Here is a 23,862-nt window from a genome sequence, read left to right on the forward strand (position 1 = left end):
ACAGCGGACTTAACCCTTGTTTGTCTGTGAGGGTGCACTGGAGGAAAAAGGCCTTAAACCAGAGGACAAGAGCTTTGGTTTACCTGAAATTCCTGAAATTACTGGTCTGTTCTACACCAACTGCACCGTTTTTAAATACACGACTCAGCAGGGATAGGTGGATGACACAATTGTCATTGTTTAAACTCGACCGCTCCGTGGACGAAAATACAAAATGCTTAGAACAAGAAATTAATCTCCAGCCCTTGCAACAAGGCTCGTTAAAACTTCATTTGCTGTTTTCGTGTTTCTCACACAAGAGGGCAGCATCAGCCCAACGTACATGGGCTACTCTAACCCAGCAGTAAATTGAAACGAGAGCACTGAACTGCAAAGGCAGAAATAGCTGCTCATCCACAGCACAAGGTCAATAATTTAACAGAATGGGATTAAACAAATTATTGAGTGGATTCGGAGGCGGAAAGGCATCGCTGAGGTACTGTGCGTCTTAGAGCAGGTTGCACAGGAATGCGTTGAGCTGCGCGTGTGGAAGGCGCATTCTCCCCACTGAGCGCGGGCCTGGATGCGGAAAGATGAAGATGTGAAGGGGCTGGAGCGCCGACGACGGTCTCTGCTCTCAGTCATTTCCCCTTTCAGTTCCCCGGCAAGGCGCTGTCTCCCTGGGCGGACCTTGCCGGGATCTGCAATACTCTCTCCGGGCGGGGATCCGCCGTGGGTGGATAAGGCACTAATCCTTCTCTAGGGCGGCTCCATCCGAGGCTCGGGCGGTTCTGTTTGTGTGTAGACTCCGGTTTCGAGTAGCTCGGAGGGCTCTGCACTTGCTAGCACGGGACGATATTATTAGAGAAGCCCGAGCAGTCATCTCCCACTGCTGCTGCTTCGTGCCCTAGTGTCACTGGAGAGCGGAGGGGGAGTCCGGTGCAGGCCCCAGGGCCCTGGGCTCTGAGCGTAGGGCCATGCGCTCGGAGGGAGTCGTGGCTCTCCTCAGGTGAGGCTTCGAGGGCTGGTGCGGAGATCCGCCAAGGATCACACACTTGCACTAAGGAAAGGGCAGAGAGGTCGTTCTGTCAGCTAGAGCGCTGAGCGCGCCGGTCGTGGGTGGTAGGGTATGCCCTCTTCTGGAGGCGTTGAAGGTTCTTGTTGGGGGCGCTAGTGGTTTCGGTTTGTGGTCGCAGTGGTCCTGCCACAGCTCTTGTAGGCGTAGGGCCAGGAAGCTCTGTGGGCTTCTAACTCCCTGATGGTGAGCGGCTCAGTGGGGTATCTGGGAGGCGCAGGCACCTCTTTGCCACAGACTCCCCCATGCTACTTACCCGGTGGGCTGCAGGCTAGGGGGCTGCTTTCTGAGAACAGCGGGCTGCTATGATTCAGCCATGAAACCCTCCTGACATGACCCCGTTCATGACCTCCAGCAGCGAGGGGCTGGCTTGAAAAATCCTGCCAGAGCAGATTTTGGTTTCCAGCTTGCCCTGTAGTTCTACCGTGAGGAGGTTTGGTGTCTCTGATCGGGTGGGGGTTCCAGGCTGTATTGGTGGGTGGCTGACGGGGCTCTGTATCTTAGAACCACAGACTGCTGTTTTCTGGGGAAGGGCCTGGGAGGGTTGGGGCCGCAGCAGGTCCACCTAAAGCGTACAGTTCTACTACAGCAAGACTTGAGGGGTCTCCGAGGAGTTGGGGGTTGCAGGCTGTAACGGTGGGTGGCTGACAAGGGTCTATAACTTACAACCATAGACGTCCCTTCTTTGGGGAAGAGACTGTGAGGGTTGGGGCTGCAGCTGGTCTACCAAGGGTGTAGCAGTTCTACCATGACGAGATTTGGCTGTCTCAGTGGAGTTAGGGGTTCCGGGCTGTGCTGACGTGTGGCTGAGCAGGGCTCTGTAACTGACTGCCATGGCCGCTTCTTCTCTGTGAGAGGGATTAGGAGGCTTGGGACCCAGTTCGTCATGGTAGTAACTCTACCATGACGAGATGTGCAGTGGAGGGCTATAGTGTGTACTGTGTGGGACAGCGCAGGCGGCTCGTGGGGTTTCGTACAAGCAGTCACTAGCTGAGGTCCTGAGTGGCCCTCGGGGCTTCTCTAAGGCTCGGCCAGGGGTGGCCTAAAGTGGCTCCGATACTCTGGTCAGTGATGGGCTTCCTCAGTACTACTGAAGACTCCGCTGGCCGGTGCTGAGCTCCCATGGTCGCTGCTGATGGCTGCGATGCTGAGAGGCTCAATGACGGCCGTGGAGGTGGGAGGGTGGGGGGCGTGGATGTGGTGGAAGGCATTGGAAGGAGGGGCTGGTCTCCCACATTGCTAAAAGAGGATTATGTGTTTTCTCTCCGCCCCGAACAGGCTGAGCTCCGGGAGCCAAGCCCACCTGCTTCTACGAGAGCAGTGCAATGGAGCCGATGGGAGTGTATAAAAGCCACCACAGAAAGGCCAGGCGGAGACACTCTGACAGCCTAGAGGCCCGGGACGGTACTGCAGAGCGCGCGGGGACGCACTAGCCCACACAGCAGAGATGGCACATCAGTGGGGATATGACCAGCACAATGGTGAGTCCCCGGGGGTACAGGCAGGGGTTTGGGACACTTTAGTGATCTAGTGCAGAGGGAAAAAGAGGTTAACACACCTCCTGCCTGACCCGTGCCCTGCTCACAAGGAGCACTTGTTCTTGAGTGACAGCTGACAAAGAGGGGTGCAGGGGGTGGAAGGTGTAATTAAATGTCTGTGCCCTCTATCCCACGCCTAGAACCGCTCCCCTTGATTCAGGTTGGCTGCTTGGCACAGGTGTCAGTGCTATTGACAGTGGCCGCACGTGCCAGCCTCTCTTCCTGTGCTGCAGCTACACTACCTGCCCCTTTGGCACAGGTTCCACGGATGGCTCTCCGTGCGGGCAGAAATAATTCTGACAGCGCCTCGGGGACCCAACAGAAGCACCGCAGGTGCAGCGATCGTCATTTAATGGTTCAAGCAACTAATGTGTAAACAGCCGCACTGTACTATGCAGACATACTTTTGCGCTTTTATTTGTTGTCTGTTCTTTTTGTCTCGTTATGCATGCTGCGGAAAAGAGACGAGCAAACGTGTTGCATGCATTATTTTAATCTACGTTTAGTGCCTCTTGATATTCCCCTACATCGCATAGGGTAACCACACACTAAACGGGACTGGAATAAACAGGCCAGTAGCCCCGGCTGCTGACAGTCCGGTAACCGCAGAACACCCCCAGGGGTATCCTTTTCACTGCTTTCTTTTGGCTCGTCTCGCAGTCCCCTCAGACGTACGAGAAGCGCGAAGCAGACACTTGTGCCTCAATGACTGGCAGATCACGGTCTCTTAAATAACAGGAGATATTTCACTCATTTCGAAGTTCACTCCTTCAGGGCTCTGTTTCATTGCTGCGCACGGCAGCCGAGCTCGAGGCGTGCGCCTTGCTGCGCTATGCCGTAATCTTGGAATGCCTTTGAATCTCCTTGACGCTTCCTCTCAGGTGACCTTGAGAGGAACGAGGAGGTCCGAAAGGACAGAACACTCCGTTCCTACCACCGTAGCGCCACCCGATGCCCCCACACACTGTGCACATAAGAAACACACAGACCCTGAGACCGGATCGCGAGCCTGAGAAAGTTCCAGCAGCTTAAAGCGATTGCTGTGTGCCAGAGCGCCGTCCGCACCACACTTCTGTACACCGATGGCAATGTTCTTCTTCCCGCAGGCCCCAGCCACTGGCGCGAATACTTCCCCATAGCCGAGGGAGACCACCAGTCCCCTATCGATATCTGCAGCAAGGAGGCCAAGTATGACCAATCCCTGGAGCCTCTGCACATCAACTACAACCCGACAACCACACAGACCATCCTCAACAACGGCCATTCCTTCAACGTGGAGTTCGAGGACTCGCAGGATAAGTCTGGTGAGTTGACTGGCGCTGACTAGTTCAATGTAGGCCATTTTCCCGCCAATGTACTGGTGTGAAGGGCAAGGAGGGGTGATGGCACTGTTAATGCGTCACATCATCGCACAGCTCCTTTAGCACAAATCGGATTAGACACTAGTACTGAATGTAGGCACCTACTCACAACACATGCACTCATCAAATCTTCCTTGGGCAAAAAGAGGCCACCAGGGGTTTGGACAGAAGCAGGAAGAAAACAATGAAAGAACAGGACTCAAGGGATCCATTTAGAAAGGCATTTGACAATTACGCAGTTCGCAGTTTACTCCTCTGCACGCGATTCACATTTTACAGCTATGCCTGCGAGTACGTTTTGACTAACATATGCCTTTATGACTTATGCATGCACAATATTTGAAGTGTTGACGTATATGGAAAATATAGACCTGGTTACCCAGATCTAAGTTTTTATATTCTACGGATGTATTGCATACATTTGTTGATATCTTTCTGCACCCATATACCTTCTACAAATAAAATGCATTGGTGAACCTTATTGAATGTCCAGCCCTATTTACATTTCTTACAGTATGGAACGTATCATGGAAAGGTGTGCATGCATGTGCAAAAGATGCTTGTGAATTTCACAACTATTTTTGCTCCCGACATGAGAGCAAAATGTGTTTTTTTTTGCCCTGTGGTTATTTAATGTGTGCCACGTACATTTATTACACATTTGGGCAAATTGTGTTAGCACATACACAAAATACATTTGCACCTGTACGTATGGGTGGGTGTATTACTAAATGTGGAATAGGGACAATACAAGTAGTTCACCACATGTGCGCACTGTGACGAAACGACTTTTCGTGATATGGCAGTGCGCGAAAGATGTTGCTGAGACGCGCACCGTGTTTTTACACATGAACAACTTACATACACAATGTTCCTATTATAGAGACCCTTCTCTGTTATGCCTAACTCATCTCTGTGTGTGTAGTGTTTTATCATGAATAATACACGCCTGTGCAAAAAAAAATGATTGTGCACCTTCGTTTGCACAGGTGCACCTGCCTCTCTGTGGTTTGTGAAGCTAAACACCAGTTCTGCGTTCTGATTGAGTTAGATGTGTATACAATGTTTTTTTCACTTATTGCACATTGTATGGAGTTCTCTTAAAAGTAAAAGAGAATAAGCTGTTTTTCTGCCATATCTTGATTAAGGATCAACTTGTTAAAACGTGGAACAAGAGATGTCAAATGTAATTTTCACATTTGCCATAATCCCAGCAGGGGCATGTGTGCACGGCGATCATATGCGCATAAATACAGAAACGCGGTTGCAACAGTGCAAAGCCAATATTTGCACGTGGTGTATTGTTCAATGCAGGACTCCTAATCTGGTGTGCCTTCGCGAGCGGTCACCTACCTGTCCGGCATGCCCTTGGCCGCCTATCAGACACCCCCCTTGGAATGCTCACTCGTCACACAGAGGTGGCGTTTTGTAACCATATATTATGTGGGTGTGACGCACATAGAAAGCAGCATGTGTAACGTTCGATTGTGATTTGACTCTGCTGGTCCCTGGTGTATGTAGAGCCCGAAAGCGCTTTGTGAAGATGCTACAGCGCTTGGAAGTGCTAGCGATGAGGAGTGCCCGGCAGCAGCCGTGGCGGGGCCGGTGTTGTGAGGAGGAGGCGAGCCCGGGTTTCCTCGCGAGCACGTCTCCGAGTGTACGTGTGAAGAAGGGGCGGGAGGCACTTGAGACGTGTTCACTGATGAATGACACGCAACACCTGCTGCATCATCTTTAGTATCGTCAAGTGACTCCGCGATTCAGTGCCCAGCCTGGGGATTGGTTTCACTGGGTGGCTGCTGGAAAGACGCTGCACCGAACTGTGCGCGCACATTATTTAGGTGAGGAGGAGGGCGCGCGCCAGGCAGCACCGGCTAACCCAATCTTTGCCTTATTGCGCACCGGAACCGTGCGTTGGAAACGATTAATATTCATTCCTTCAGGATAGAAAACGTATTAATTTCTCGTAGAGGATGTTAGATGTGCATTTATCTTTCCTCAGTTAATAGTGTTCCGTTTGCTATACGATGTCTTATTGCACACAGGCGCAAGCAACGTACACAAATTGAATACTACCTCAGACACATTCACAAATGGCACTCACCACACCGATGCACAGTCATAAGTGATGACTGTGATCACTCCTCTCTCTCTCACACATACATAGGCTTAAGACCTTCACACACCCAGACACACTGGCACACACTCATAAGTGATGTGCATCACGCGCGCGAGCACACACACACACACACTCACACACTCTCATGAATGGGCATCTCACATACATATTTATTTGCTGTCCCCCAGAGAAACACACACAGTCAGACAGACGTATACACTCATACGTGTCCGCGCAAACACTCGTAAGGCATGCCCCTTTTCACACACGTGTGCACCCGCCTCGCCCCCCCACACACTAAGAATTATGGTTGGAATTTCTTGAATGAAAGTATTTAAAATAAAGCATATTGTTTATAAATATTGAATTCAATGCACATTTTTAAAATACTTTACGATATGTGTTTACATTTACTGTAGTATTATGAAATGTTTTTTTCGTTGGCTTCTTTTAAACAATGCTTTGCAAACAAGCATTTGTAAGGCAAATAGCTTAGCATTCACATTATAAAGGCAAGACCTATTGATTTTGACCGTGTTGAACTAGGGCCGTTTTACAACTAAGTGCTAACCTCACATGCTCAGTTTTAAGTCTTGCCTACCGACATTTTTTAGCTGCCTATTGTTAAAAGACCTCTTGGGGACCATACCAAAAATTACAGTGCGCTGTGGGCCCACCTATTGCTTACCCACTCTTATTTGCTTGCTTCTTATTAAAAGGATTTTCTTCTCCTTCTTATGTCTATCCCTCTCCTTGAGCACTGCTTCTTAGCCACCCTGTTATATAGATGGCCTCTGTCCTTCCACTGATCGCACAATTACTTTTTTATTTTTCTCTCAGCACGCCATGGGAGGGCATGTATTTTTTTGCTGTCTCCCTCGTGCGCGGCTTCCTCCCAAAATGTTCTCCCCGTACTCCATGTTGCTCCCTCCTCCCAGCTAGCCCATTGCTTCCCCACCTCAGCGTTTAAATTTCCTTCTTCACTGCTACTCTGCCTACCCCCGTTAGCCCAGTTCACTTTCCCCCACTCTCTACCCCCATCCGCTCTTCTGTTGCTCATTAGTATGGAAAGTCATCCTGCTCGTTTTAAATTTTTCTTTTTGACTAATGCTGCACAGCATTAGCACACTTCATGGGCAAAGCTAAGAGGTCGAAAGGACGTGACTTGTTGGCTTTGTCAGTGCTTATTGCCAATAGCAGTGGTGAGCCCAGACTTGTGAAATATTTGTGATAATGTAAGCAAAATGGGAGGAAATGCTCTTTGCATGTGATAATCCTCATTTTAGCGTCTGATTAGCAAAGGACCTGTCGCAAATGTAATTTGTTTTTTGTATCTGATCATAGAGAAGAAGTTTAGAGGACACTTTATATAACACACCCCTTTACCTGACTGGAAGTGCCCTCGGTCAGCATTGCTTGTCTCTGCATATCGAACAATGGCTTCGCCTCATTCATTAAATGTAAAGTTATAGGCATCCTGGGGGTATATCCACTAATCCCCTGTCTTTGGAACCATAGAACCAAGGACGCGCTGGGTTGAAGGAGTCAAGCTGTCCTTCCAACATGTGTGCAGAAAATAAACCATCTATGTTATGTATGCCGTCACTATATAGATAAAATGCCCCCAGTTTTACAAGTTCTTAAAATGTGGGTTATGCTTTGTGAGCAAGGTTCATGCATACATAACAAACATTCCAATCTGTATGGAAAACAAAAAATACAAAATAGACACGGTAGTGGAGAATGCTGCCTGTAGCGGCGAAAAGACACTCATTTGTGAATTTTCCATGCATGGTTGGCCGGGCTGATGGTGGGTGTACTCAAAGAGTGACGGGCAGCACTTTTGTTCCCAGTGGCGTTACCATTACTGTAGCAATGTCGGATTCTGAACCATCTAGGTACAATGAACAATGAACTGATGCAAAATGGCCTCCAGGGTCAGACAGGGATTAAAAATAGGCCCGGGCATCAAAATAAAAACGCCCCTATTAGCAAACTGGATAGCTGAAACAAAAAGGTCACATTTTCAAATCAGTGCAGTTCTTAAGTTGCAAAGACAAGCGGAATAGGTATTTTGCAGGGAATGGGAGACTGCATGTGTTTGGGTTTGCTGCAGGCAATATATCCAGTAATTTCAAGGAAATCAACTGTTAAAAGCGACCCACCTGGCTATGAGAAAGGGCCACAAACTGCTACAAAACTGGGCCATACATTGATCTGTCAAAAAAGGCCATCAGCCACTGTCTGATTACCCTATAGGCCAGTCCAGCATTGATTAGCCTCCCCTCTGCAAAATGTGGCAAAAGGACTAGACATTTTCAGCACAATTGGTATTGGCGGAAGAGAGGTATTGGAGTCGTGGTTGGGGGCTGGAGGGGTCGGAGGGTGGTGGTAAGAAGGACTAGAGTCAAAAAGAGTGGCACCAGAAGAATCTGAGTGAATATCAGCCAGCCTATGTAATAATGTAATATTTTGTACAAACTCAGCCACCAAGGAAATTGACAACGAGGAAAAAGGCAACAGTAGGGCAGTTCTTTCTTACCTATTTTTTTTTTTTACCAAAACCATACATTTTAAGGTAGTTTAGAGGTTAGAGTCCGTACTGCAGAAATCCATGTAGATGCAGCAGCTTTCAGTGGGGCGGCACACAGAGGCCATCATGGAGTAGTACATCTTTGTCAGCCCTCCGGTGTTGTGGATAAGAGCCTGCTCAGGACTGGAGTGTTTAGGGAGTTGTACCCTGTGCCATTCTACGCACGCTGTCAAACCAGGAGCGTCCAGTTTGAGAACATTTGAAATGACCTTGAATGCATATTCCTTGGGTCTCGTCAGGTGACATTGCATGGGTGAGTGGGGGCAGGAGGTTCAGGTTTTGCTCGACTCTGATTTGACATTGCTTATTTGGGTATGTTGCCTGTGGTGTGGCCACTGAAAACGTATCTGTTGGAAGACCACTTCCCACTTATCGCATCAGGCCTGTTAGGTACATCACACGTATTTCGAGCAACTGAGTTACACTAAACCTGAATTTTCCCGCACTTACTTTTTACTTCAGATGTACTTGACTTATTAAGGGTCTTTGATCGTTTACTGTTTCTTTTTTCATTATTGCTTTCTACGTAATGATTTTTTTTTTTGTTACCACATCCTTTAGTTGCATCATGCTATCATGTTATTTCCAGGCATTTAGTTAATAATTGCACACAGTAGTGTTTGGCAATTCTAAAAACTATAAAAAGGGATAATTAATATCAGGCATCACTAATATCACAATAAATGATACACAACATAGCATCCCCAGATGGAGGACACCCTGAGTTGGCCCACACCAGAATTCAGGCTCGTGAATTACAGATTACACCAGATGTCAGCAGTGATTGCTTCACTTGTTGAGCCATCTTGCTGGTATTAGCTATGTTATGTAACGTACTTTTTGTACAACATGGCTTTTAACAATAAGTCGTCCTCTTGGTGTTGTTGAAATAACTACTGAAGCTGTCTTCTGCTGTTAGTGGCCCGAGTTGAGAGGTAATCTCAAAATGGTTTACATGTCAAGCCATCTGCAGGCTAGAAGGAAGAGCATCATCTTAGTGTGTCACTATCTAGGTGTGCTGCATTTAGCCTCAGTGTGTGAGATTTCCTAGAATGTGTGTTAGGAAGTTCAGTTGGAGGTGCTTCCAAGGCTTTGAGGGTTGGTCTATGCCAACATCCTTTGAACTTGACTTTTCTGGATCACGTGGACGAGTGAGGATAGTCTAACACCTCCATATGTGTGTGTGAGTGGTTGTGTTTGATGTGCTCGAATGTCTGCTTCATCATTTGGTTGATGAGGGTTGTTGAAAAGAATGTAATTAATGAGCTTACTGTGTTGTCATATTGTAGGATGCATTATTTTTTTGGTGAAGGGTGTGGTCTGCAGTGTGCTGTTGCTTGTGTGTATGGTGAGGTATATTATTGTGTGGTGTGGTTCCTATGCTGGGTTACTGAAATTGTAAACCACACTTTTTTTAGTACCCCTGTGGCATTGGTGAGCCCCACAAGGACTCCTATTCACATTTTTGATGTGTTATAGTATAGTAGATCATCTTGGTATTGCCTCCGATTATGGTGATTTTTTTTTGGGCACCTCATTTTTTAAGAGGAAGCTTTGTTCTCTTTCGTGTTTAAAGAGCTGTTGAGCATTTTTATTGAAATCCCTGTGAATCAGCCAAGAGTGCCAAAAGCACAGTCTTAGTGCCCGTGAGAGGGTGTCACTGGCTGCTCTGACTCTTCTCAGAACAAATTTCTGGGGAAGTTCCATTGTACATTGACGGGGAGCACGTGATGGCTTGGCAGCCTTCAACTGGGCATCTTTACTTGGAAAGTGGGAGTTGGTTTGGATTGATGGACTAAAGTGGACAGTGTGAATACAAGTGAAGGCTTTCTGGCAGGCTGCGCTGTCTGTACATGCCCAAAGGCCTACATATGTCTACTCCCCTGAGGTGCAGCTCCACCTATTGTCAACATCATCCTTTCCCTGTTCACTCTGCATATTTATTTAAAAAAGAGCCATCTTTCTTGCATCGATCATCTCACAGCCTGTCTTGTTTCACTGAGCGGAATCAACGGAATACTAGAAAAAGGATGCATAATGAAAGGACAAGGGCATTGGTGAGAGAGGTCAAGTGTTGGTGATTATGTGTAAACAGAACGATCATGAACAGAGATTTGTGGTTGGCACACTGATCTGGTTGTATTTCTGTCAAGCTTCTCTGCTCCCACAGGCCCCTCTGTGAGCTGCTTCTTGTGCTCAACATGTCTACGAGCCTAGCCTGGCTCTGCTTCGCCTGAAGCCCTCCTTGTCTTGAAGAAATGATACTTCTTCTTAGGCCCTTCTTAGCTTTTCCTGATAAGAGATGCCCAAATAAATTAGCCTACATGCATTTACTTGTCTCCCTTCCATTAGTCTTGATCTGGAGATGTTGAAGCCTGTCTCTCGGGCCCCTTTGGATTCAGTTGACCTCTTCGACTCTTCGACTCGGTTTGACCGCACTTGCCCTTGATCCAATTAAACTTATGTGTCCCTGGCATCAGTGACTATGCTATCCCAGACCCTTGCCCACTTTTCCTCTGTTCCCCTTTATCTGCTTGAGCTGAAAATTGTCCGTAATGGTAGAAACTTTCACTTTTCAGAGACAGACTGTATCAGTTGCTTTCTAGTTCAGTCTCCTAGCCTCACATTATTTCCATAAGTGACACCCAACTTAAGGTCTGCGTTCTTCCTGTTTATTTTTCATTTTTGTCCTTTTGTGGCCTTTCCTGTGTCCGATTTCCCCATTGCCCCCATGCGAGACACAAAATAGATGCAAAGCTGAAGAAGACGCACTCATGCCCATCACTGACCAGTACAATGGAGCATGAAAGGTTGTAATAGGACAGTGTCTAGTAGACATACACTCTGTCCACGCTCACTGACATTGTTTCAAATACTCCCCTAGGGCTATATCTGTTTATCTCTTCATGTTGGCCTTTTTTCCATAAATGTGCCAGGAAAGCAGGATCGTTTATTTTTCGCCAAAACCCTCAATGTTAATTCAAAATTGAGCTTCACTGATTTGACCTTTTTAATCTGTTTCCTGATACATCTATTCTATCATCAGATTTGAATGGATTCCTACATAGTTTATCCTTTCTATTTGTCAGAGACAGATGCACACGTTTACTTCACGTATGTTGGAGCTAATGTGCTCAAGTCAAACTGGCGAGTAGCTGGGATCCCAGCCACAAGCATGCAGACAGAGAGCGCTTGAAACCTACATTACCCACTCACATACATTGTATCTATGTACACATTGTGTGGAATGTTTACGGTGTACATGCAGACAATAGAGAACACAGAAATCCATAAACACATATTACACGTCAATAAAGCATGCGTCCACTTTATTGGTGAGTGTCGTGTACAATAAAGGGATTATATCAATCGTAAAATAATAAACATAGTGCGATCGGCATTTACTCACACTGTGAACTTTGACAGCCCGACACGACCGTTCCACTTCTCCCTTTCCTTGATGTTAAAGCACCGTTTTCAGATTTTACTTTGTATTGGACACATTTTAGGACACCCTTGTACCCTGGAAAATCAAAAGGCCAGTGGAAACCAACTACAGTACGTGCCAATACGATAATAAACAAAACACCACAAGGGCCGCGTGCACTAAGGTGTGGTAAACTCTCAAGAGAAGGAAGTAAGGAACAGGAGTGTGGGGTGAGAGGGGATGGCCACTGGCAGCCGGTACACGAGTGAGAAGAATATGTGCTAAGTACAGACAACTAAGCAAACACCATTAGAGTCACACAATGTGATTTTTAACTAGGCAGTGCTGAAAGTGTGAGCCATAACAAGTTATATAGAACAGTAAAATACAATCGCCATTGTTATGAGCATGCTTACAGTCTTTGTAGAGTCAAAGTGCAACAAATGAAGCCTTGCAGGAAGAGGGCAGGTGTGCAAAGTGCCCTGTGTCTAATGTCCTCTCTGCAGCTCGTTAGATTGCAGGTAGCACAAGCCTCAATCACTGTGAAAGGAGGTTATCACCATTGATTGCAGTTCAATATCGCAGAATCTCCACATGTGGGGTGTTACTATTCTGCAGCCCTTCCGACATGAGCACAGCCCTATGCCCATGCATGCTGGTGACGTGTCCTTTGCGGTGGCGGACTGGGAGCTAAAAGTAGCCATGGAAAATGTGATCATACCAGCCCACGAGGGTACTGAGTGAGTGCAGCATGCATGAGTCTGACGGCCTCTAGGCGGGTTTGGTGAGGCAGATAACACACCTCTATGAGATAACTGTGCTCTCGGAGGGCTATTTACCAGGCCGGATCAATGATGTATCCTCCATCCATCTACCTTTAAGTCTTTAACTTTTTAACCTTCAGTTTATTGGTGTTTTTCCCTGCGGCCAGACTTGCCCTGTCCTCATGGAGCACATTGGACCAGGACCTCAGAGAGAAAGCTAATACTTTCTTTGTTATACAAGGTATGCCTAGGCATTGAGAGAGGAGCAAAACAATGGTCTCCTCCTTGGAAGAAGGCAGCTGTACCATAGATGGTTATCCTATAGAGAAGGTAAAATAAATACACATTTTAGGTATGATCCGGCTATTGCATCAAATCAAGCTGTAGATATGAATGGTCTAATGAAGGTCAACACTTGCTTTGGTGTCAAACCAGTGGCTCTGCCTGTGCAGTCTTCATTACAGTGGTAATAGGGGAATTGAGATTTGGAGCCTTAGTTCACTGATATCCATTTGATAAATCAGAGCAAATTGAAGAATAATTGTGGAGGTGTACACTACAGTTCCTAAGATAAGTACACATCGCAGCTGTACAGTTAGAGCTTGGCTCATGTCTAGCAGTACCTAAGTGTATCAGTTTTTTCAGCTTCACTATGACACTTGCTATGACCCACCTCAAAGTTCAGCAATATTTGTCAATTATTTCATTGCTAGATATTGCTCTCAAAATAGAGATTTTCGCAGACATAATTTATCATCGGTAGAGTCACAGAGCTTGATCTCAGCTGGGAATTGAGACAATGATCTATAATGCTCCTGAAAAAACCAGCTGGAGGATGGTCTGAGAATTACAAAAATGGTGATTTATAGAAATCAGCTTCCAGAGATTATGGTAATTTCTCAAGAACCGGCACTCAACAACACTCTTTTTCAGGTCTTCGGTTTCCTGAGGACACTCTGTCGAGAGTGCTTTATTTGAGCCAGTGGTTGCAAGCGGGGCCCAATGGCACTCTATTTGCCGCTGGGACTTATTTTTTATCATCAAAGTTTCACCAAAAGCAAGCGAGAGAAAGGCAGAAAAGGGTGAATGAAGGGTATAGAGAAATACTGGAAAAGAGTGACAAAAGGGGAAAGCCCAGGAGAAACATAACCTGCAGAAGTGAAATGAAGATGCTCGGAGTGTATGGCACTGGAGCAGTGATTCATGACTATAATCAATGCTGGGCTGCCTTGGTATATGGCAACCCCGACATTTAGCAGTGCCAGCCGCAAACGTCTAAAAAAAACTTTGGGCGCTGAGACATAATTCTTCTACAAATTAAGCACTGTCCATCCAGTTATCAAATTCTGAATGGCTTGACTGGCACTGGGGCACAGGAAACATAAAAAAGCATTCCTAGGGAAGCACATTATTTGCAGCTGAGATAGAATGTACATGACCAATATTTAGAGATGTGGTATAAGTCACTGTGACCTTAGGTTAAACTTAATCCAAGCAAAAAAGTCTTTGAGTTACAAAAGCCATAACCACTTTTTGTGTATGACAAAGGTCCCTATAACCCTGCAGCACCTCGATGCCTGGGGCAGGCCGTCTGACACTGGACACCACATCCTGAGAGGTGGGAGAAGACAGGGTGGGGCAGGAGAAATGGACAAGGACCAGCTCCTTTACAGCTAGGCCCCTTGTGTGGGACTTGGAGAAGATAGAATAATACATTCACCACTTGTATTGCTGCATTGCTAACTGTGTGCTTACTGTGAGATCCCAGAAGCAGACACTCGTGACATTTGTTTTGTAGTGAATGCATTTCTAGTGCTAGTTGAGGAGTTGTCTAAGGTATAAATTAACATGAATGATTAAACCGCTGTGGTATATTTTTTAAACATGTATATTTCTGTTGGTTGTATTCGTTTTTTAACCTGAGTAAAATTAGCCTTAATAATAATAAGAAAAGGAACAAGAACAGGAATAATAACAATAATAAAACTAAGAATAAGAATAAGAATAATAAGAATAATAAGAAGAGTAAGAATAAGAATAAGAATATGGGTAAGACTAGGAATAATGAAAAGAATAGTAACTCAAAGCAAAGGTGACATCAGTCAACAAAGATAAAGAAAACGCGCAGTTTTACATAGAGGGGCAAGTCAGTCCACACTGTCCTTTAATGTAGCCGAGCACTAATTCACCTTAACGTACCCTTTGCAACACATAGCACAAATACAAAACACATGTGCAGATCACAACATGGCACAATACACCCGACCTCCGCACATAATACAATGTAATGAATTGCACCACGCCAGACCACCAAGAGTAGGCAATAAAACACAACAGCGTACCGTGAGATGCCGGAGATGATAGAAGATACATTTTACATATAACAACTATGTTCATACACGTCCATGCCATTCATAAGAGGATTTGGATGCAAATGCATGTTATTTTAAAAGAAAAATTATGTACATTGTAAACATTGCTTATTAGGGCAGAGTGTTCACAAAATACAGGAAAGACCGTAGAAGTCATTGTCATGTTTGAAGACACTCAGAGCAAGTGACAGAACACAAGAGAAACCATTGATTACACGTGTAAAAACATCCGTGGAAAACAACTCAATAATCGCTGCAATTGTGACTCTGAATGACGTAATCACACATGGGACTTTGCCACAGGGATCTCAGTTGCGTGTCTCACGAGGTGGCAGGTTTCTTGGAATATTACTTCAGTCACCAGCTGTCGAGGATTCGATGATGCAAGACTATGGGCTCACACGATTGTTCACCAGCGCTAGATTGTTCAAGCAGAGTCACCAGGGACAGATGCCCGAAGGACACGTGAAGAGGAGAACATTACATCTGTAATGTGAGGAAAGATCATCTCCCTCAACCACAATCTTCAACCACAAACTAAGGCCCATATTTATACTTTTTGACGCTAAACTGCGCTAACGCAGTTTAGCGTCAAAAAATTTTGCGCCGTCTAACGCCATTCTGAAGCGCCATGCGGGCGCCGTATTTATGGAATGGCGTTAGCCGGCGCAAGCAGACCGGCGCTGCCTGGTTTGCGTGGAAAAAAACCACGTAGACCAGGCAGCGCCGGCGTTGGGAAAAAATGACGTTAGGGCGTCTTAAAATGGGGCAAGTCAGGTAGCGTCGAAAAAATCGTCGTAACCCGACTTACGCCATTTTTTTACGACGCCCATCCCCCATCAACATGACTCCTATCATTGTAAAGATAGGAGTCATGCCCCCTTGCCCAATGGCCATGCCCAGGGGACTTATGTCCCCTGGGCATGGTCATTGGGCATAGTGGCATGTAGGGGGGCACAAATAAGGCCCCCCTATGCCACCCAAAAAAAATTGAAAAATAACAAAAATTATACTTACCTGAACTTACCTGTACTTCACTGGGATGGGTCCCTCCATCCTTGGGTGTCCTCCTGGGGTGGGCAGGGGTGGCAGGGGGGGTCCCTGGGGGCAGGGGAGGGCACTGTGGGCTCATTTTGAGCCCACTTGTCCCTTAACGCCATCCCTGACCCAGGCGTTAAAAAGCGGCGCAAATGCTCCGTTTTTGGCCACGCCCACTCCCTGGCGTCATTTTTGCCCGGGAGTATAAATACCACGTAAAGGCCTGGGAGTCATTTTTTAAGACGGGAACGCCTCCCTTGCATCTCATTAACGCAAGGAAGGGGTTCACGCTAAAAAATGACGCACACTCCGGGCACTTTGGCGCCCGAAGCGTCTAACGCCATAGTATAAATATGGCGTTAGTTGGCGTTGGTTTTGCGTCGAATTTGCGTCGAAAAAAACGACGCAAATTCGGCGCAACCAGAGTATAAATACGGGCCTCAGGCCCATATTTATACTTTTTGACGCTAAACTGCGCTAACGCAGTTTAGCGTCAAAAAATTTTGCCCCGTCTAACGCCATTCTGAAGCGCCATGCGGGCGCCGTATTTATGGAATGGCGTTAGACGGCGCAAGCAGACCGGCGCTGCCTGGTTTGCGTGGAAAAAAACCACGTAGACCAGGCAGCGCCGGCGTTGGGAAAAAATGACGTTAGGGCGTCTTAAAATGGGGCAAGTCAGGTAGCGTCGAAAAAATCGTCGTAACCCGACTTGCGCCATTTTTTTACGACGCCCATCCCCCATCAACATGACTCCTATCATTGTAAAGATAGGAGTCATGCCCCCTTGCCCAATGGCCATGCCCAGGGGACTTATGTCCCCTGGGCATGGTCATTGGGCATAGTGGCATGTAGGGGGGCACAAATAAGGCCCCCCTATGCCACCCAAAAAAAATTGAAAAATAACAAAAATTATACTTACCTGAACTTACCTGTACTTCACTGGGATGGGTCCCTCCATCCTTGGGTGTCCTCCTGGGGTGGGCAGGGGTGGCAGGGGGGGTCCCTGGGGGCAGGGGAGGGCACTGTGGGCTCATTTTGAGCCCACTTGTCCCTTAACGCCATCCCTGACCCAGGCGTTAAAAAGCGGCGCAAATGCGCCGTTTTTGGCCACGCCCACTCCCGGGCGTCATTTTTGCCCGGGAGTATAAATACCACGTAAAGGCCTGGGAGTCATTTTTTAAGACGGGAACGCCTCCCTTGCATCTCATTAACGCAAGGAAGGGGTTCACGCTAAAAAATGACGCACACTCCGGGCACTTTGGCGCCCGAAGCGTCTAACGCCATAGTATAAATATGGCGTTAGTTGGCGTTGGTTTTGCGTCGAATTTGCGTCGAAAAAAACGACGCAAATTCGGCGCAACCAGAGTATAAATACGGGCCTCAGGCCCATATTTATACTTTTTGACGCTAAACTGCGCTAACGCAGTTTAGCGTCAAAAAGTTTTGCGCCGTCTAACGCCATTCTGAAGCGCCATGCGGGCGCCGTATTTATGGAATGGCGTTAGCCGGCACAAGCAGACCGGCGCTGCCTGGTTTGCGTGGGAAAAAACCACGTAGACCAGACAGCGCCGGCGTAGGGGGAAAATGGCGCATGGGCGTCTTAAAATGGGGCAAGTCAGGTTACGTCGAAAAAATCGTCTTAACCCGACTTGCGCCATTTTTTAACGACGCCCATCCCCCATCAACATGACTCCTATCATTGTAAAGATAGGAGTCATGCCCCCTTGCCCAATGGCCATGCCCAGGGGACTTCTGTCCCCTGGGCATGGTCATTGGGCATAGTGGCATGTAGGGGGGCACAAATCAGGCCCCCCTATGCCACAAAATATTATTAAAAAAAAAAAAAAAAAAACTTACCTGAACTTACCTGAATGTCCCTGGGGTGGGTCCCTCCAGCCTTGGGTGTCCTCCTGGGGTGGGCAAGGGTGGCAGGGGGGGTCCCTGGGGGCAGGGGAGGGCACTCTGGGCTCATTTTGAGCCCACTTGTCCCTTAACGCCATGCCTGACCCAGGCGTTAAAAAGCGGCGCAAATGCGCCGTTTTTAGCCACGCCCACTCCCGGGCGTCACTTTTGCCCGGGAGTATAAATACCACGTAAAGGCCTGGGAGTCATTTTTTAGACGGGAACGCCTCCCTTGCATATCATTAACGCAAGGAAGGGGTTCACGCTAAAAAATGACGCACATTCCGGGAACTTTGGCGCTATTCGCCTCTAACGCCATAGTATAAATATGGCGTTAGTTGGCGTTAGTTTTGCGTCGAAATTGCGTCAAAAAAAACGACGCAATTTCGGCGCAAACGGAGTATAAATATGGCCCTCAGTGTCCTGAGAAATCAGGAATGCACAGTCGATGCTCTACAAGCAGTGGTCATAGTACAATTTTTTTCCATACATACATAACATGCTTAATTTTCGTGGGAACTAATGGTTTTATGCCTATTAAGCGTGGGTGGCCATCTACATAAACAGTGTATGTAGAGTGTGCCCTTGCATTCAAACGTTACTCGTGATCCTTACTCAAAGTATCGCTTATGTAGTTTCTGAAGTCACAAGTGGCTGTTGCTAGCACTGAGCAGCAGACAAGACACAAATCCAGTTGCAGTTTCTAAGCGACTGCTCAAACCAAGGCTCCCCTGAGTAAAAAAATACGTCAACAGAACACACGTAACGAATAGAGAAATTATTTTAAAAAAAAGGTATTTTGGTAATCGGGGTCAACAGGAGATTCCGCTCCGTTAATAAAGTTGAACATGAGGAATAAAATGAGAACATCTAGTGCGAAATTAAGTACAGCAATAAGCAGTTGGATGTTTTTGCAGAAGGATAATAGAATCAGTTTAGCAGGCTAGATTGAAAAAAATAGCTCAGAATACACAGAAATATAAGGAGAGATTCTGTCTTTCCTACAAACACCTAAATTGTGGAAAAATAAACATGCGGTTAGTGAGTGAGGCCTGAACTCAAACTGTAATAAGTTGTTACGGTTGAGAGGCTACACTTTTTTATTACAGATGACTAGATACGTCACAAGCTGTCTGCAATATGCAAATTAGAGGCAGCCTTTTGCTTGTATAAATGGATTGCAGTCACCTGTGTTTTAAATTGTATTATTGGTGTGATCTCCCTACAATGGTCTGACTTGTCTTTCATTAATTTCTTAGATCTAAAGTTCGTTGACCATCTGTTGATTACTAACATTTATTTATATTCATAGTTGAGTTTAGGCTAATATCATACTTAGTACATATTAAGCCAATATTTGATCGACAGAAATGTAACAATGATTACTTTTCCATACTATATGGAGACATACGGATCCAGATGGACACAGGTGAATATTATAAGCCAACCTCTGATGGCCACAAAGAATGCACACTATTCTGCTTGTGTGTGACAGGACACCTACTTTTAAAGTTGTATTCAGCTGCCCAGTGGAACGTCAGTTTGCCACTTGTCCACTGCTCGACAAAGTATATCATACATTCTTGACTTGGCCAAGATACTTTTCCTGGTAGCAAACATTAGAGTGGCTACCAAATTATTTGTAATGACAGATCGATCCACACAGTGTATTATAAAATGTACATGTGCACTTCAAAAATATCTGTGACGAGAAACTGCCATTTTATCCAAGTTTTGCAGACTTTAAGCAAAAGTAACTCTTCAATGACTGGAGAGTTTTTGTGAGTGTGGTTTGGAAGGATGAGTGAGTCAATGGTTGGATGAGTGAGTGCATGAATGAATAATAAAGTGCATGGGTGAGTAACTGCATTTATTACATAATGAGTGAATGCAAAGGCGAATTATTGAATAAGTGAGTGCATTTATGGAGAAATGGATGAGAGCATGAATAGGTGACTGAGAACATGCATGGATGTAGAGGGGTTACTTCAAGTGTGCAGACTGAGGCCTCAGACAGCAGTAGTGATAATGTTATTAAAATGTCAAGAATTACCAATACTACCCTGCTGGCCACGTTTGTGCCAAGAGTGCTTCCAAAATATAAATCAGTATCACTGGCAGATTGCTAAAGTGTCCCTTTATGACTAATTTACACATATTGGGACTCGTTTTAGGCCAATGAATCTTTTGACCCTGATTGAAGACACCTTAGGACGAGATGGCTAATCAACATGTCAATAAATATTTACTACAACAATGCATTTCACCTTAGTCAATTACATTTAACAAAACTCAAGACACCATCATGACCTTTTAGTCATGAATAACCACACCAGTTTAGTATGATTTTGTGATATTTATTCCCTATTGATTACAATTCTAATAGTAAGTTGATTAGTCTCAAAACCAAGAAACTCATTAGCAAAGTCACAATATGACAGCTCTGATAAGATTTCATCAAAGCAAGAATCACAAACATCAGGACATAACAAGGTGTGAACATAGGTTATCATTAGCAGAGTATCATTAGCACATTATTCAACAAAGCATAGATTCAGGCATTTGTCTATTTGCGTTAGTTTAGTGAACCCCTTAACTAACCTCGAATTAGCATTGGCATGTTGGCTTCATGCAAAACAATTTAGTAACACCAATTTGGAAACACATCTAGCTGTGGTCTCTGTCAAAAGAAAAGCAGTTGGTACCTAGAAAGGAAAAGCAAACAGACAATTACAATTTCATTGTCATATAGTTACCCTCCAAGTTTGGGTCAGCACTCAGGTTCGGTCTTCGTCTTCAGGACATCAGTTGGTTCGCCATCAGTCAGGAACTCAGCTCAGGTAAAAGGCAAAAGGGGGTACTTCCCTCATAAGGAGGTAAAGTATAAACGGGCAATCTAAGGACAAGGATGGTTCTAACTAAAATTATCAAGTCACGAGTCAAAGTGACAAAGTGTCTGGATCATAGCAAATCACATCAGCATCTCCCCTAGTCTCTCCTAGTCTCTGGTCTCTCTAGTTCTCCATTCTAATTCACTTCCTGGTGTCAAGGGTTTTTATCCCCTTTTTGTTGTACATTCCCCTAAAACCTAATTGGACAAAGGGTTGCACCCCACTATCTTTAACCAATTAACTTTACATTAGGTCATTGAATTTGTCACCCCATAACAGTTGTCATGTATTTTATTGGTCCATATGATTAACGTCTTTAGAGGTAGAATGCCCGGTATGATTTCATCCGCTTGTAATTCTTTGCGCATCTTCGGTCAGTAGCTCCATTGTCTGTACCGGTTTAGGCGACCTTGTACCTAACATAAATCTACACTGTTGCATTTAGCTAAAATATTCCTACAAGGAAGTCGAACTTCATGAGAACGGATATACTATAGTTACATTCAGCTTCTGGTTTGAAGGAAAAACAAGAGTTCATGTCCTTTAGCAAGTCAGCACACTGCACGTTAGAAAAACACATTTAATATGAGAGTCAGGCAGCTATGCCTCTACTTATGCTAACTAAGGTCTAATGATTTATTAACAAAACTTTAATAACATAACCATTAATAATTAGTGTAAAACCATTTAAAGGCAATAATTCATCAACATTAGTCATTTTCATTAGTCCCCATATACATTGGTGGCCACTCCCCGTGGGCACATTTCAAGTGCACGTTTTAGCAAAACATATTAATACAATTTCTATGCCGCATTATTGTACATTAGTTCATAAACATCTCATGTTAATATAGATTATATAAGCTACGGTCTCTCAAGATCAACACAAACATTAAACCATAGGCGAGTGCTGTTGAGCCAAGAGTGCCTATAATGTGCCAAAAGTTACTACCATTATGATAGTGGAAGCATTATTCAGAAGTGGGAACTATTGAACGAAGAGTGCACACAGTATGTTAAGAATTAGCCGCAGTATGCATGTTTTGAGTATATTTCGCTGTATCACTAGATAGCTATAAAATAGGAAGAAAAAAATAAGCACTTGTTTTGTTAAGCTAAAGTTATTTGGATTTTAAAAATAGATTTTGGCTCATTGATTAAAGGGGAAGAATAATGATATCCCACACTGCTAAGCAGTGCAATTGCGTGGCTTGCTTTGTACCCAGAAAGCAGATGTTTTTTCTGAAAGGCAAAGTGGTTACACCAAGAAACGTCACATATGTCATGAGTGGCAGTGGTCTGAACCAATGAGTGCTGAATGTGGCCTGACAACCGATTGCTGAGAATTCTTACCTTTTATCTTACTTTATCTCTTTAATTTTTTATATATTACCTCTGGAGATGCCACTAAAGCTCATACCTTGAAAAATATTAAAGTTTACAAACTCAGCTCATTTGCTACTTTTGAAACTTCACAGGTTACACAATTAAAAATCAGCATAGCACCATTGTTGTTCTAAAATATTTAATTTGAGGTTTATATGCTTGGTCACTTTTTGTGTGGTATCACAACTTCTTAGTGTCTGTCGTCAAGTTACCGAGCTACATACATTCCAGAAAATCCCAAAGCGCTTAGGACTCCATTGGTTCAAAAGCTCTTTGCAGTATTAGTGATCATTGTGCAAAATGTCTTTTACTAGTTAATTTGTTGTATTTCCATCATCACACGGAATGCTTGACATTTGTTTTACCTAGGAAGGATGAACTATTGTATTAGCTCCACCTCTACTACAGTCTGTCTAAATAGATTAGTCGTTGTTATATGGGACAAGCACATTAACCCTCTAAGGTTTTTTTTTAACTTTAAACATTAGCAGCATGCAAGCTCTGCGTTTGCTTTTCGACCTGTTGTTTTCTATTCTGTGGGGTTTAACCACGCCCATCACTTTCATTCGTTTGTGGACTTGTCTTTTAAAATTGCTTTGATTTTATTTGTGAAAGGTATGCATACGTCATGCCTTTTCCGATGTTTAGGCCTCCTCGAGAGCACCGGCCAACTACTGTTAACATACGCAGCATCCATGTTTTATACATTGTTTCTGGACTACTTTTTTTTATTTCTTAAACAGCGCAAACTAATGCGCTCCATGGCGATTTCAAAGTTTTACACTGCGCGATCTCGCTCTACAGTATGGGAGTGATTTGCATGACCACCAGTTACTTCTGTTGTAACGAGTGACAAAAGGGGAAAGCACAGGTGAAACATACCCTGCAGAAGTGAAATGAAGATGCTCGGAGTGTATGGCGGTGGAGCAGTGATTCATGACTATAATCAATGCTGGGCTGCCTTGGTATATGGAAAACCCCGACATTTAGCAGTGCCAGCGGTGAGCTTCTAAAAAAAACTTTTGGAGCTGAAACATAGTTCTTCTACAAATTAAGCACTGTCCATGAGTTATCAAATTCTGAATGACTTGACTGGCACTTGGGCACTGGAAACATAAAAGAGCATTCCTAGGGAAGCACGTTATTTGCAGCTGAGATAGAATGTACATGACCAATATTTAGAGATGTGGTTAAAGTCACTGTGACCTTAGGTTAAACTTAATCCAAGCAAAAAAGTCTTTGAGTTACAAAAGCCATAACCACTTTTTGTGTATGACAAAGGTCCCTATAACCCTGCAGCACCTCGATGCCTAGGGCAGGCCGTCTGACACTGGATACCACATCCTGAGAGGTGGGAGGGACAGGGTGGGGCAGGAAAAATGGACAAGGACCAGCTCCTTTACAGCTAGGCCCCTTG

General features: G+C 45.1%; 1 protein-coding gene across 2 annotated transcripts in view; it reads left to right on the forward strand.

Annotated features, from left to right (window-relative positions):
- Positions 1-379: 379 nt before the first annotated feature.
- LOC138282639 (carbonic anhydrase 2-like) overlaps positions 380-23,862 on the forward strand; it is a 116,641-nt gene continuing 93,158 nt past the window's right edge. Inside the window, exons 1-3 of one of the 2 annotated variants that reach the window (XM_069220433.1) lie at positions 380-475; positions 2,333-2,535; positions 3,699-3,896. In XM_069220433.1, the coding sequence (XP_069076534.1) occupies positions 2,502-2,535; positions 3,699-3,896 (232 nt within the window). In that variant the 5' untranslated portion in view covers positions 380-475; positions 2,333-2,501. Of the gene's footprint in view, positions 476-773; positions 989-2,332; positions 2,536-3,698; positions 3,897-23,862 lie in introns of those variants that run through there. The other variant, XM_069220432.1, reaches the window with a different exon arrangement.

The sequence above is a fragment of the Pleurodeles waltl genome, chromosome 2_2, assembly GCF_031143425.1.
Source record: "Pleurodeles waltl isolate 20211129_DDA chromosome 2_2, aPleWal1.hap1.20221129, whole genome shotgun sequence".
Classification (NCBI taxonomy): Eukaryota; Metazoa; Chordata; class Amphibia; order Caudata; family Salamandridae; genus Pleurodeles; species Pleurodeles waltl.